The 14,951-nt window shown below is 35.5% G+C and overlaps 1 protein-coding gene across 1 annotated transcript in view; it reads left to right on the top strand.

The window, feature by feature from the left end:
* The window catches only part of anxa5 (annexin A5), a 21,764-nt gene that overhangs the window by 5,012 nt on the left and 1,801 nt on the right, over positions 1 to 14,951 (top strand). The window contains exons 4-12 of the mRNA XM_015381818.1: positions 2,189 to 2,283; positions 3,927 to 4,040; positions 7,011 to 7,101; positions 7,625 to 7,704; positions 8,027 to 8,077; positions 10,473 to 10,566; positions 11,569 to 11,664; positions 11,823 to 11,881; positions 12,901 to 13,023. Of these exons, the coding sequence (XP_015237304.1) occupies positions 2,189 to 2,283; positions 3,927 to 4,040; positions 7,011 to 7,101; positions 7,625 to 7,704; positions 8,027 to 8,077; positions 10,473 to 10,566; positions 11,569 to 11,664; positions 11,823 to 11,881; positions 12,901 to 13,023 (803 nt within the window). The remainder of the gene's footprint in view (positions 1 to 2,188; positions 2,284 to 3,926; positions 4,041 to 7,010; positions 7,102 to 7,624; positions 7,705 to 8,026; positions 8,078 to 10,472; positions 10,567 to 11,568; positions 11,665 to 11,822; positions 11,882 to 12,900; positions 13,024 to 14,951) is intronic.

The raw sequence follows: 14,951 nt of genomic DNA, 5'->3' as shown, positions 1-14,951 counted from the left end.
TTAAGCAGGAAGAACTGAACAGACTGGTGGCAGGCTTTAAGCAGGAAGAACTGAACAGACTGGTGGCAGGCTTTAAGCAGGAAGAACTGAACAGACTGGTGGCAGGCTTTAACCAGGAAGAACTGAACAGACTGGTGGCAGGCTTTAACCAGGAAGAACTGAACAGACTGGTGGCAGGCTTTAAGCAGGGAGAACTGAACAGACTGGTGGCAGGTTTCAAGCAGGGAGATGACGACTGAACTGCCTTAGTGGCAGGTTTAACGACTGAAAAGGGCTGCACAGTGGTGCGGTGTGTAGTGCCATGGGTGGATGGATGATGACTGAACAGCCTGGTGGCAGGCTGTATGCAGGCAGAATAGAAAGGTGGGTAACGACTGAATAGACTGGTTACTGAACAGGCTGAACAGATTAATGAAGGCACAGGCAGTCTTTGTCATGACCAGAGTTAGAAGCCAAAGAGAATCAATTTGGGCTGGCTATATATAACCACTGGAGTGGAACTCATATAAGCAAGGAGACAACCTGGCAGAGAATGATTGAGAGAGAAGGTATCAATAAGCAGAGTAAAAACTTAGAGAAATGATGATGATTAACAGAGAGAGGTGCATCTGCTCTCTAATTACACATAACAGAGCAGAGTAGAGAACAGCAGTCAGCCAGCCAGCCCAACAACAGCTGAACAGCCCAGAGGCAGGCTGTTGGGGTCATATCATTGTTTTTAATTCTGCCGTTTTGCATTTAAATCATTCAGCTGAAGTCTATATTAAGTACAACGGCAATGCTTTGATCTGAATTGATCATATTGTTGTTCCACAAGCTTTTTTTTTTAATGGTGTGGTCTCGTTCAACACAAATAAGGTACTTAACACCCCACCCCTTATAAATTACTGAAGATACCACTCCAACCCAGTCCATTCAGCCAATTTTGTAGCCTCAATGAAACTGTGAGACAGTTTAATAAAAAGTGTGGGTTTATACATCAAACAACTAAACATCGGGAGCTTGGACACATTTTATTCCTGTATCACTGTTTCAAAAATGACCTCTCCTTCTACTGAGATATAATCAGGCTGCAGTTAAAGATTCATTTGTTCATTCATTTGGCTCAGGTGTAGAAATTATTTTAGCTAATGCTGAATACTGATAGTATATTCAGCAGAATACTTGTACATCAGTAGATGTTTTGTTCTGACAAAGTTAATATGAAACTTTAAATTACTGTGAGAGTTTATTTTTTTCATCCTATAAACTTTATCAGAAACAACGTGTACAGGTGCGTCTGTGGTTTGGCTATTTACTCTATAGTTTTGGCATGAAATATGCCTCTGGTTGATGAACCTCTGGCACTAATCTTTTTCTAAAAAAGAGCATCTATTTTTTTCCCTCTTGACAAATCTGTCCTTCTATGGACCTTACCCCGCTTTTCTGTGTGAATTATATTTGCTTGCTGCCCCTTTGTGATGTTAAACAGCAATTCACCTGTTTGTTATATTTTACTTAATAATGTCTTATGAAGATAAAAAGCCTATGTCCTACAAAGGTCTTTGTTGTCAGAGCGTGTTTTTTTTAAATTAGTCAGCTGTTTTGGAAAACAATGCAAAGGGAGATTATGATTTATTTATGTTTTATTATATTAATATTTATGCAAAAATATGATGATATTTGCCTTTAATCAAGTGCATTTGATGAGCGGCTGTTACAGTGGTTTTATTAGGAGGCTGAGTAAAAAATGGCATTAGCTACCTGATTGCTTGAATGGCTTTTGTTGAATAAGTAATGAAGTAATAGTGTAAGGTTAATTATTTGTATTATAATCATATCTGTAAAGCCTTAGAATGGGAACCTTTTACTGATTGGTAAGAGTCTAAGTTTAATTGGGGTAGATAATTGTTCCTCCAAAGCCATCAATCCTCTGGCTCAGAATGATAGCTCTGTCACTATTCAAATTGAAATAGTTCTATCAACTACCTCTAAGATTTGAGCACATAAACCCTTTTCGTATAAAAATTTAGCAAAACATTAAGTTAGAAAACTAATAATAATTAGCCACACTTGCCAAAATGGGTGCAAAAAAGTTTGCATTTTTGGTGCAATGTTTCATAGTTAGATGACATCTGTATATTTTACCCTGCCTTAGAAATACAGTGATTATTTTCCAATAAATTTGATTTCTTAAACTATGATACAGGTACAGATGAAGATGTCATTTTCATGGTTCTGACTGCCCGCAACAATGATCAACGCCAGCAGATAAAAGCAGCTTATAAAAAAGCCTATGGGAAGGTGAGTTATGGAAAATGAAATGGAAAACTGCAGCCTACTGGCTGTCACTAACCAATAAATAGGGATAATGTTTTACTCAAAGACCTCTGCATGAACCTGACTTGTGCATGGTTCTTTATTATTTTTTTTTATTTCGCATAAACTACTCTGTCCATGTAAATTAAATGGAGACACATGCTGCCTGGAGCAATTGTGTGCAATTGGCTTTAAAAAAAGCCAGCTGCACACAGCATTGAGCAGCTTTAGAGCTCAAAGCCACACTGGTGCACTTTGTGTTGCCATTGTGTTGATAGTAAAGAAAATAAAAACACGTAATAGGAAGATTATAAATTAAAACGAAACAAAAAAACACGCTTTATCTAATGTTTAGAACCAAAGCCCAGAAAACATTTAAGGTTAATCCCTCTAAGGTTAATTAATAAATAATATCCCCAATAATATTTTTGTCTAGTATCATTCTCCTGCCGATGTCTAGAAGGAAAGTTTGAAGCCCTGCTGACCATTACTTTGGAGTAAAAACACATTTAGGGAATGCAATCTCCATGGAACAAAGAGCTGTGCAGCTTATTATGAAGGAGCATGGACATCCTGCTTTAATACCTCTTGTTCCATCTTACTGTCAACTTGTTTTATGACCACCTGTGAAAGTTATTATTGGTTTTCTAGGAAACATAATATCTGCCTCGAGTACAAATTGATAAAACAGAGCAGAGTAAAAAATATACATGAGAAAATAGCAAAGTACTCTTTGTAATATCGTTGGTTATTACAGCACTGTATCAAGACGAGGCTGAGCACCTTAATTGGTGTGATATAAAAAAAATGCCATAAACTGTTCACTTCGGGAAAAAAAATGATTAAAATTTGAAGAGTAAAATAAAATTCCTATAAGTTTGGATTTTTTTTCACTTCTAAGAAATGTAAAATATGACAACTGGCAGCTAACAAAAAAGACAGGGTCTCTTATGTATAATTTCTTGCTGTTTTCTTTTTTTTTGCTAAGGAACTCGATCTTTCAGCTTATTGGCCAGAGGCTTGTTTAACTTTTATATAACATATAACAGACTAAATTGCTGTTTCAGTAATTACCATCATAAAGAACAGATATTGAAGCTTCTTTCAACCTCAAAGTTCAACTTCTCTCTAAAATGATCTAGAAACTAGGTCTAACATCTAGTTTGAAAACTTCTTTTTTATTGTATGACTTTAAACAAAGTTAAAGCTGTCTAGTCTTCTTTTGTTTTACTGATGCATTTGCAGGGTTTTAAAGTTTTAAGGCGTTCGTCATGATCTCCTTCTGCTTTCTTTCTGTCTTGCTCTTAAAATTATCGAAATTTCTAAGTAAACTGAGCTTGTTATTTCCACACAAAAATGTGCATATATATATATATATATATAAATGTATATATATTTATATTGATATTAGCGATGAGATAAATGTATGTTACTGTCTTTCCACATATTGGGGACTTATTACCTGGGTACTCTTTTTTTCAAGTTATGTCTAGACTGCTAACCTGATTATTTCAACCAGTATCAATCATTCTGTCAGTGTGAGTAATACACTATGAGAGCATGTTTCTATACAAATACATTTATTAATGATTCCATTCCTCTTGCTATTATTCATCCCTTGGCGGCAGGACTTAGTCAGTGCCCTGAAATCTGAGATTGGAGGACTGTTTGAGGACTTGATTGTGGCATTGATGATGCCTCCAGTCTTATATGACGCAACTCTGCTGCACAAGGCTATAAAGGTAACTTACAATACTTTTTCAAAAATGCTTCAGTTTGTCCTTATTTCATCTGCAAATCTGTTTCACAGACCATGTGGGTTTAAACCTTTTCAGCGTAGTTCCACCCTTAGTTTTGATAAAATCTTGAAAAGAACTATGCTGTGTTTATTAAAATTATAATATAGTACAGCTATTTTCCTTCATAAAAAAACTTTTCTTTCTAAAAAGGAATTTGATTTCAAACTAAACCTTTACCTCATTCATAATGCATTGACTAATAAATGGGAAAATTGGTTCACATCTCCATCTTCACCGGTAGTCTGGCTGCAGCTGCTCTCTCTCCCACAGAAGAAATACTGTTGCAGATGTGCTGCTGCAGTAATTTAGTTCATAAATGTTTAAACATGAGCTATAATTCTGAGGGGAAAAGCCAAGAGATGGAAAGTGTATAGCAACCTTCCCTAAAGGTTGAAATTCCAGAATAGTTTAGCATTTGCTGTCTTTACAATCCAGCTGACCAGTAATGATACTTTTTAGATGATAAAAAGTGAAACAGCCTTTTCACATTTCTGATTTACTCTTTGCTCTCAAAGAAAGAAAATGTTCTTATTATTTAGTGGTTCTGATCAAAAGTTCTCCATTGTTATAAAGTATAAAATGGGGGAATTACCAGATTTTCACCACTTTCTGAATCACCTATTTTGTGTCCAAATCTTTATTGTGTCACTATGTGTTATCTTGATCAACTATGGGTTTTCGTAATATGTTGTGTAACACAATTCCCAAAGAATCTGTTTAAAATGGTCTGTTTGATAAGTTGTCTGATTTATGTAGACACAAGGTTATTTAAACTAATTAATCCTTTCCTTATGATTGAGTAGGTCGAAAGTCAGAAATGAGATACTTTAATAGGTAAAAGAGTTTCTCTGAAAATGGTGAGAAAATGTCCTGACCTTTTTCTAAGGAAGTATACAAGAATAAATTCTTTGAAATGCATTAAGGAAACAAAGAACTAAGCAAAATACTGTTTGGTGGTAAATAAAAATGCCAAGATATGTAAGATGACAAGACTTCCAGAATGTAGTTAATGTTCTCAAAAATTTAGGAATGTTAGCCTGTTAAGAATATGAAAATAATTGCTACAAACATGCCGGCCAGTTCAGGAATCTTAACCCTTTAAAATTTATTCTCAACCATCCAGAATCATGCAAAGCTCTAAACACCAGTGGAAATCTCCACAGATATAATGTCATCAATAAAAACTAATTGGACATTTATACATTTATAGCTTTGGACATTTATAGCTTTTGCTTTATTAATATGGTATTAATTTACATATCCTATTAAACAATATAATCTCTTCAATGAAACTTGAAGTTACCATGTTGCAGACTGAAATCTGAGAGCTCTTTATGCAAAAATAGATCTGTTTTTATTTTGAATAAAAAAAAATGTTTATTATTGCCACCATTTGCTAAATGTTGTGTGTCAACATTACGCTTTTTCAGTTAAGGGTAGCAAATTTCCTTTTTTAATCTTTGAAAGTTCTAAATACAAACACCACAACAGCAATCAACTTACTCTGTAAGTATAATGCTATTTTCTTAAATAATGTATAAACCAAAAACTAACAAAAAACAGAATTTTAGAATTCAAATAACTATATACCTGTTTCATATCCGCCACTGTAGTAATTATTGGTTTATGTTACAATAAAGTTGGAGACTGATCACTCATAAACACAACATCAAAATGAGCGTAATTCAGATGTTCCTATGATCGTATCAAATTGAATTCAATGCCCTTTAATTCAGTTAATTTTGTTTAAATAGTGCTATTTGACAAGAAATGTTAGCCCAAGACTTCACAACTGTTATCTGTACAGACATTAAGACTGTTCTCCCTGCTGCCCTCTTGAAAGAGGCTTTGCAGAATCCGCTGCTGGCCAGCAGGTTCTGGAACAGCTTTTTTCCTGCTGCCATCAGCCTGTTGAACTGTTAAACTCTAAACTGGACTCTGCATCACACTCACAACATTATTTTGGACAACTGGACACAACTTAATGTTATACTGACCTTTGCACAGTATTTATTTCGCAATAGTAATGTTCATTTCGCTGTTGTTCAGTAAGCTGCTTATTTCACTGTTATAAGCTTAACCAATGAAATTTTGTTTTGTATACACTTGGTGTATACAAAATGAAAAAAAGTTTGTTTAAGTCTAAGTCAAACATATCTCTTCCATAAAAGGAAGTCCAGCCCAACACATTAAATGAGTAACTTTACACATTTATGTCCATCTGAGCATGATGAATTAAATTGCAGCAAAATCATAAAGGATTAACAATCATAAAAACAAAACACTACATACTACACAAAAGCTAAATCTTTAGATTATTTCTTATGATTATAATAATAATCTACCATCGGAAATAAACAGTATGCCATTATTATTTACTTCTGAAAGGGCAATGGCCCGGTCACAAGATGGAAAACATGATTTACAAAAAAAGACAAAAAAACCCAAACATTCTGCTGACACATTTGGGTAAGTCCTATTTTTTCATTGAAGCAACATTCATTTCTTTGGTATATTTAGATTTGCAAATGATTAAAGGTTTGAGGTTTGATATGGCACTAGTTTTAGACAATGAAATTCATCCATCATAAGGTGTCATGTTTATGCCCTGACTGCTTTTTTATTTCTCCCTCTAGCTGCCTCACAACTATTCAGGGTCAGAGGTTGAGCTCGTTTTTTTTCACAGCCACATCCTAATCTCTTTTTATATACAACATAAATGTTAAAGCTTTTTTTTGTTTATTTTTTTTACATAAAAAAACTATAGATGAAACTGGTTTAATTTTCTGATCAGACATTTACCCTCTTTACAACCCTCTAAAGGCTGTTAGAAAATGCAATTGAGTTGTCTGTAGCACATCTGTCTTGTTATATACTGAGCTCCAGCACATAATCACTCTGTTTGGTTCCCAGGGTGCAGGGACTGACGATGAAGTTCTGATTGAGATCTTGGCTTCCAGGACTGGTGAACAGATTAAGGAAATCATCAAAGTCTACAAAAAAGGTGAAGTAATGAGGCAGACCAGAGCAGAGAAAAATGAGTGTGACTGCAGTCATGTGATATATCAAACCTTCAGAAAATTAGGATATTTGAGAACCTCCATGATAGACTGGTAAACAGTTTTTTAATTTGATTAAAAAAATGTTTTTATCAACTTTAGATGACATTTAGGTAGGTTCAAGTAGGTTGGAGTTTAATAGGATTTCAAGTGTGACTGCGTTTAGTTAAAGAAGGCTTTCTCCTCTTGCACAGTAAAACCTCAGATTTTAATGTCTTGCATCATCTTTTTTCTTTTACATCTTTACTACAGTCCTATTAGAATAAACACGTGAAAGGAGATACAATTATGATGCCTAAAATCAGAGTTGGCTCTGATCCTAATTACTGCTAATCAATTAATCCAATCATTCTCCTTTTAGCTGTCCTGCAGATTGGAGAACAGTTCACTATTAACTGCCTCCATAAGCAAAGATATGGAGCTATGAGTCTTAGCCTTGTTTGGTTCATTTTCTTATTTTTCTTCCAGAGTTTGGAAACAAACTGGAGAAGGATATCAGCAGTGACACTGGAGGGAGCTACGGTAGACTCCTGGTGATCCTGCTGCAGGTAGAAAGCGGAAATTGCTTGGAGGACTTTCCTGTCATTATAATGAGTGTCCCTGCTGATTTCATTACAGTCATGAAAGCGTTAAGTATGAAGTTGAGAGGTGACTCGCTGTCTGTGTATATGTGTTTTTTTAACCAGTGACAGTAAAGTAATTCCATGGTTCTGAGGCCCTCTCAGAATAATTTAGTCTTTCTGGGTTACTAAAGTTCAAACGTCACTCTAAGCTTATCCACGCTAACCTACTTTTCCCTTCTGTTTGTCACTGTGCCTATCTGCTTCTGCACCTGCCTGTCCCTTTTTCCACCTTTGTTTATGTGCAAAGGGGAGCCGGGAGGAGGGAGTAGAAGAGGACAAAATTGAAAAAGACGCCAAGGTAAAAAAAAAAAAATCCAAACAATATCATCCATCCATCCATTTTCTGACACGCTTTATCCCGAGTGGTGTCGCGAGGTGTGCTGTGCATATCTCCAGCTGTCTACGGGCGTGAAGCGGGGTACACCCTGGACAGGTTGCCAGTCCATCACAGGGCAACACAGAGACAAACATGACAAACAACCTTTCAAGCATGCACTCACACCTAAGGGGAAATTTAGGGAAGCCGATTAACCTAACAGTCATGTTTTTTGACTGTGGGAGGAAGCTGGAGCACCCGGAGAAAACCCACGCATGCTCAAGGAGAACATGCAAATCAATGCCGAAAATATTCTAAAAACCTAGGTATTTTTTGATTATTGATTTTTCTGTTCATTATAAAAGACAAATAAAGCTTTCAAAACATTTTTATGTACAAAATGTTTTCATTTGCATTATCTAAAACACAAGACCAAAACAACATGTACATTACAATAAAAAAAAAATGTGAATGAGATATTTAAGGATCTATTCATCAGGCTAATTGCCTCTACAAAGGCAGAAATTTTGCAGTTTAATGTAAAAAATTCAACTTTTAGAGAAGCAAATTTTTTTTTTTGCAACGTGCTTGCAACAAAAAAATGCTTGCAAGCAGCATTTTTTTTTCAGCGTTTTTCTTTTCCTTTTGTTTTTTAGTGCTTGTGTGTTTTAATGTTTCCATAACACATCAGTTTTGCAGGCTTTTGATGAGTGCAAAACTTTTTAGTGCCAGTCTTCCCAGAGACAAATGTTTCAGCAAATCAACACTAAGCTCTTTGCTCAGGTTATACGATGCTTAAAGAAAGTGCTGCAAAACCAAGAGCTCCATTTCACAGGCCTCAGCTAGCAATTGAATTTTAAGGATTCTGGCAGGAGAATTTGGGAAAGAATGAACATGACCTACTGAGGAAAACTATAAAACTAGAGGGTCTTAGGTGTAAAAAGTTGCATCTAAATAAACCAAAAGATTTCTGGTACAAACAGCTCATCAGCAAAAACATAATATCAGTTATCAAGAAGAATGGTGGAGGGATGATGCTTTAGGCTTGTTCTGCATCCACTGGACCTGAGCGCCCTGCAGTCATTGACTTGATTACAGAACCATCTGTACATAATTAATTCTTCATTAAACTGCAGGACCATCTGTCAGACCACAGAACTTTGACCCAAACCAGGACATAAACTGGACAAAGTGTTAGAGGGCCAAAGACAACGCCAAATTTAACAGAAAAGTTAAATAAGACAATAATTAGTCTTGCAATTAGCCAATAAACACCAGATCTCAATCTGTTTAACCTGAAGTTGCAGCATGATACAAGAAATGCAAATAAGCAAGCCTGTGTGCAGACATCAATAAACTGAAAACAAAAAACCTAGGTGGCAAACTTCCTCCACAGCAGCAAAAAACATGTATAAAAATGTTTTTGTTTCAGATAATTTAAGCATGAAAACTGAATGCTACTTCTCCCTGTTTAGTTCTGATTCTGGTGATGCAGGGTAGACATCATATTCCATAACTGCACCTGTTCTTGCATTTTTAAAGAAGATTAGTTGTGAACACAATCAGCTGCATAATAATTCAATATAGTTTGACTTTGTACGACATTCCCACCTAACTACTCAGATAACAGAAAGTTATTAAGCCCTATGACAACACAAGTTTCAATAGCAGACTCCTCTGACCTACTGGGAAATTCAGAAACATCTCAGCATTATTTAGTGACAGTTTTGACATCTGTAAACAGGCAGCATAAACAACTTTGAAAAGGAGAGAAAGCAGAGGCATTTACTAAGCAGCAGTTCAATGGCCAGCATACCAAATTAGAGATTAATTTAAATTCCATAATCCTCTTTGTCAACATGTTGTTCTCTGAGGTGTAGAGAGGCTAAAGGCCAAGATTTACTTCAGCAGGATTCATATATTGAGCTGCCACTGTTGAAGTGACATATGATTAACTTTCACTGAGAGAACATCTTGTTTAAAAGTAATTTTTCAGTTTTGATATTGAGCTGTGAATTGGGATCTAACGTATAAAACCTTTTCACAATGTATCTGCAAAAACACATACTTTTTCTAACCAAACCATGCAACCTAACAAGAACACTAGAAGATTCATTGTGTTCATTATATGATCTTAGTATATCCTCCTTTCTATATTATAAAATGTGACTTGAGATGAGATGAAGATAGTAAACCTAGCATTATGCTGCAGAGAAATGAACCTACGGCTAAGAGTTTGTAACAGCAGAGAAGACACTGAAATACTTATATTATCAGGTGTTTTACATCAATGCAAAGCCCGTTATTAGTGCTGTCACACCGGCTCTGCCAGGTGGCTGCCTATGTGTGAAAACATGAGTGTGTTCTGCCATTACAGGACCTGTATGCTGCTGGCGAGGGCAAGTTTGGCACAGATGAGGAAAAATTCATCACAATTCTTGGCAACAGGAGCTCAGAGCATCTCCTGAAAGGTGAGTGTTAGCTTTGATGGGATGTTGTAGGCGACAGTGGCGTCGGATGCAGGAGGTTGCCCTGCATCAGCTCTGGCTTTCAGTGTCGTTGTGTCTTTGGGTAAGACACTTCACCTGCGCTGCCTGTTGATGGTGGTCAGGGGGCCCAGTGGTGCCGGTGTACTGCAGCCCGCTATTGTCAGTGAGCCCCAGGGCAGCTGTGGCTACAATGTAGTTTGCCACCATCAGTGTTTGCATCAATGGGTGAATGACTGAATGTAGAGTAAAGCGTTTTGGTCAAGGCTCCTGACTTGAGAAAAGCACTTGGTGTACAGGCCATTTACCAATTGATCACAGCATTAGAATTTGACAGAAAAAAAAAAAACAAAAAAAACTGTAGATTAGTTTGAAGTATCCAGAAGTCAGCAATAGCACATAGATTAAGCAAGTGTAATAATGCGAGATAAACAACATTCTCAACCTCACATGCTCTCCACTGGGGCAGATATTTTTTTTAACTGCAGACGCACTAAAAAAAGTTTAAGGTAGTCTAAGGTTGTGATCCAACTGATTTTTTTTTTTTACTTTATTACCTGTTTCTAAAATGTTTTTATCCTTAAAATGTTTTTTTTTTTTTTTTTTTATCATTGCTTGCCTTTATTCTGCTTTTATTTTCATTCCCTTTTATTATTTAATTTATGTAAAGCATTTTGAATTGTATTGTACTATACAAATAAATTGCCTTGGAGGTTCGGTGTTCTGCTCATTTTAGATGTGTCTCAGCATCAACACACCTGAGTCAAATAATGAGGTAATTAGCAGGGCTCTGTAGGATGTGACTGCATGCAGAGGAGGTGATGCAGCCATTTGATTCAGGTGTGGAAGCAGAGACGCATATAAAATGTGAAATTAATGAAAATCACAAAAAAATATATATACAAGTAGATTTAAAACGACTTCACTGCTTCACTGATTTTGAATGTTTCAGCAGCAACATTAAACTGACAGTGTGTCTTTTACTAGTGTTTGATGAGTACAAGAAGCTCTCTGGCTCTGACATTGAGGACAGCATTAAAGGAGAGACCACAGGGAATCTGGAGGACTTACTTCTCGCCGTTGGTAACATGCGCTATTTCTGTCGGTTTAGATGCATTAACAAAAATAAACATTCCCTCTTGATTTTACATATTTAAGCAACATAATCATCTTGACACTTTAACAAAATTTTATCCTGATTCTTTTTAAAATTCTGTCTCTTTGTCATATTTATTCTGCAGTAAAATGTATCAGAAATGTCCCTGGCTTTTTTGCTGAGAGTCTCTATAAATCAATGAGGGTAGGTACCGCTGTTACACACAGAAACAACAAAATATAACTCCCACTTGCTCCCTATTTTCTGACTGCAAACTGAAGGACCAGTTGCAAATCAAACAGTAAAAATGTTTTTTTTTTCCTTCTCATTGCTGGTCAACCTTCATTTCAACTCTCCACAAGACAGTCTAGAAGTGTATTTTATTAGCTCTAGTTTTATATATAAACCTTTATTTATACAAAAACATCTCATTTTCAAAGGGAGCGTAACATAATACATGCATTATTCACAGATATTAGTTATGGATCATTCTGGAATAGACACATTTTTATCCACAAGACAGAACATTTGCAAATAGTTTCAAGCATCCAGGGATGTGCAAAGTCTTATATTTTCCTTGACATCCATACATTTTATATCCAGGTTGTTTTACTTTCTTTTAATCTTTTGAATTATTCTTGACCTGGCTGTCTCAATCTCATTGGATGCTATGTATTTGAACGTTGGTTGCTTTATTAATTTCTTAATCAGACTGTTGCTGTCAAACCTTCGACAAATCAAGGGTTGGATCCTAATGTGTCTAAGAATTTACAACAACAGTCTGATTAGGAGAGAATTAATTATACAAATCATTTAAATACTAATCAAGAACACGTTATATTTTAACAGAAAGATGAGGAATCGACATCTTTCTCAAGTCTCCCTGCACTTACTCTGTGCAGTTTGGAGTCATGGGGTATTTCTCCCATTTAATAGGAAGTGTTATGCACAAAGAGGCTTGGGTATGGCATGACATTTTTATTTGTGTTTCAATAAAAGTGGGAATTGCTTAATTCAAGTTTGTTAAGATCAGAAACAGCCTTATTACCTTATTCCTTTAAGGAAAAGAAAAATAGTAAATGATGTATAACAAATTTCGAAAAAGGACTGTTTTTCTTTAAGTATTGCATCTAATCTACTAAACCAAATAAACATAAATACATTTTAAATAAATGTACCTATCTTAATATTGCCTATCTCTTTTGGTTATATTCTATATGAAGCGAGCTGGAACTGATGATGGCACCCTGATGAGAATAATGGTGTCAAGGAGTGAGGTGGATATGTTGGACATCAGAGCAAACTTCAAGAAGATGTATGGACAATCTCTTTACTCTACCATCCAGGTAATAACCATGAGAATTCAAAACCTTTATGTAATTTAGATTTTAAGTAAGTACAGAATATATTTTAGTAGTCCAAAAAGACTGCAGGATGTGAACTTGTTTTTCTTATATATTTCACCTTGGCTAAATGCACCCGTCAATTCTTACTGCATAGCTTTCCTACTATTCACATACAACAAAGTGAATTAATCTTTTCCCCCAGACCAGATGTTCACATAGAGAAGAATTATCCCTCTGTTCTTGTAACCTCCCCCAAAATCTTCAAGACAGAATAGATAAATATGACATTTGAAAATATCTTTTGAATAAACATGACCAAGTGTATTCTCAATCATGCTCTTATATTTTTCAATGAAATAAAGCCATTATATTGTAAGTTATCCTCCGTTTATAAAAAAAGAAAACATTGATAGCTTTCAAAAAGAATTCAAAAAAAGCTTTTTTACATGAACAAAGTGTTCTCACAGCTGGCTTTTTGTGTCAGTCACTTTTACTAGAAACCATAGCTGATGATGGTTTTTATTCCTGAACACTCATTGCCCCCATTATCCCATTCTATCCAAAGTAATTTAAATCATGTGTATTTTTTGCTGCTACTATATAAGAGTAGCTGCTACAATTTCTAACATTCATGGATTTTACATAAATTATTTAGATCTTTTTTTAGGTTAACAATCTAGTGTCTCACCCCAAAAATAAAGGTGATAAGAATTAATGTCTTATAAATTACTGGCTGAATCATAAAATTATGCATTTAAATATATGCTGCAAATAAGTAAACTGACTGTGATGAAACCTCAAACAACATTATCAGCAGATGAAATATTAGAAAATAGGTTGAACAATGCATTAGAATTCAGGAAAACAATATTTTTCTACATATAATATCTTATAACACCACAGCACAGAATCTGCCCAAGCCAGAGTTTTTATAAAACATTTTTGGCAAATGATTCAGCTAAATATGCTGTTCTTGTTTGGCCGTCCTGTAAATTATGTTTTTTTTTTTTTTTTTTACACTGTTTGCAGCACCTAGTCGGTATACGTGGTACTGCATTGAAATATCAAAAATTTTATTTAACCATTGTTAAGTTGGCACATTCTGAATTCTCCTCTAATTTATGGGGTTCCACAGGAAGCTGTTCTAGGTCCCTTACATAAGAAAGCACAATATCCTTTTTTGTTGTTATGCTGATGGCAGTTAGATATAAAAGTCAATAAAATAAGACAATCCTCTTAATAAACCCATGTTTTTTTGTGTTAAAGATATAAAAGACTTTAGTACCTTGAATTTCAATTATAAAAAGAAAGAGGGGATCTTGTTTAGTCATAATAGTTAATAGTTATCTTCCTGGTGATTTGAGCTCCTTGGGATCTCATAGAAAGCAAACAGTTTTTAATTTAAGTTTTAAAATGGACAGTTATTATGAATTTGATTCCCAGGTTGGAGCAGTTCATTGTTTTTTTTATCATTTTAGGCAGCTGGTAAAAAAAACTGTTTCTCCCAAAATAAAGCCTTGAGACAGCTATTCCTGCTTTTATTATAAACCAAATAAATTGACTACTGCAAATACCTTTACATTAACCTCAACCAGTCCTCTCTGAAACCCCTCCGGTTGGTTTTGTCAGGATTTGGTGTTGGTTTGGAGGACCCAAATGCAGAGGCAAGTAGGCAGAGGTGAATTTAGGTGGGTTTAATGAGGTTTACAAGAACTGAGGCAGGAATCAAAAATCCAACAGAAATAACAGACGACCCAGAACCAGGGAGACATCAGGGGAAAACCAAACTCTAGGAACCAGGGAGAGACGAGGTATGCAGACAGATGTTAGACGAGGATCCTGCAAACAGGAACTGAAGAGGGAGGCTTTTAAAGGGGACAGAGACAAAGAGAGGGCTAACGAGGGGATTGAAAACAGGTGAGGGCAGA

The sequence above is a fragment of the Cyprinodon variegatus genome, unplaced genomic scaffold, assembly GCF_000732505.1.
Source record: "Cyprinodon variegatus isolate N-32 unplaced genomic scaffold, C_variegatus-1.0 Scaffold242, whole genome shotgun sequence".
Classification (NCBI taxonomy): Eukaryota; Metazoa; Chordata; class Actinopteri; order Cyprinodontiformes; family Cyprinodontidae; genus Cyprinodon; species Cyprinodon variegatus.
Note: the sequence above shows the minus strand (reverse complement) of the source record. Positions and strands in the feature narration are given on the sequence as shown.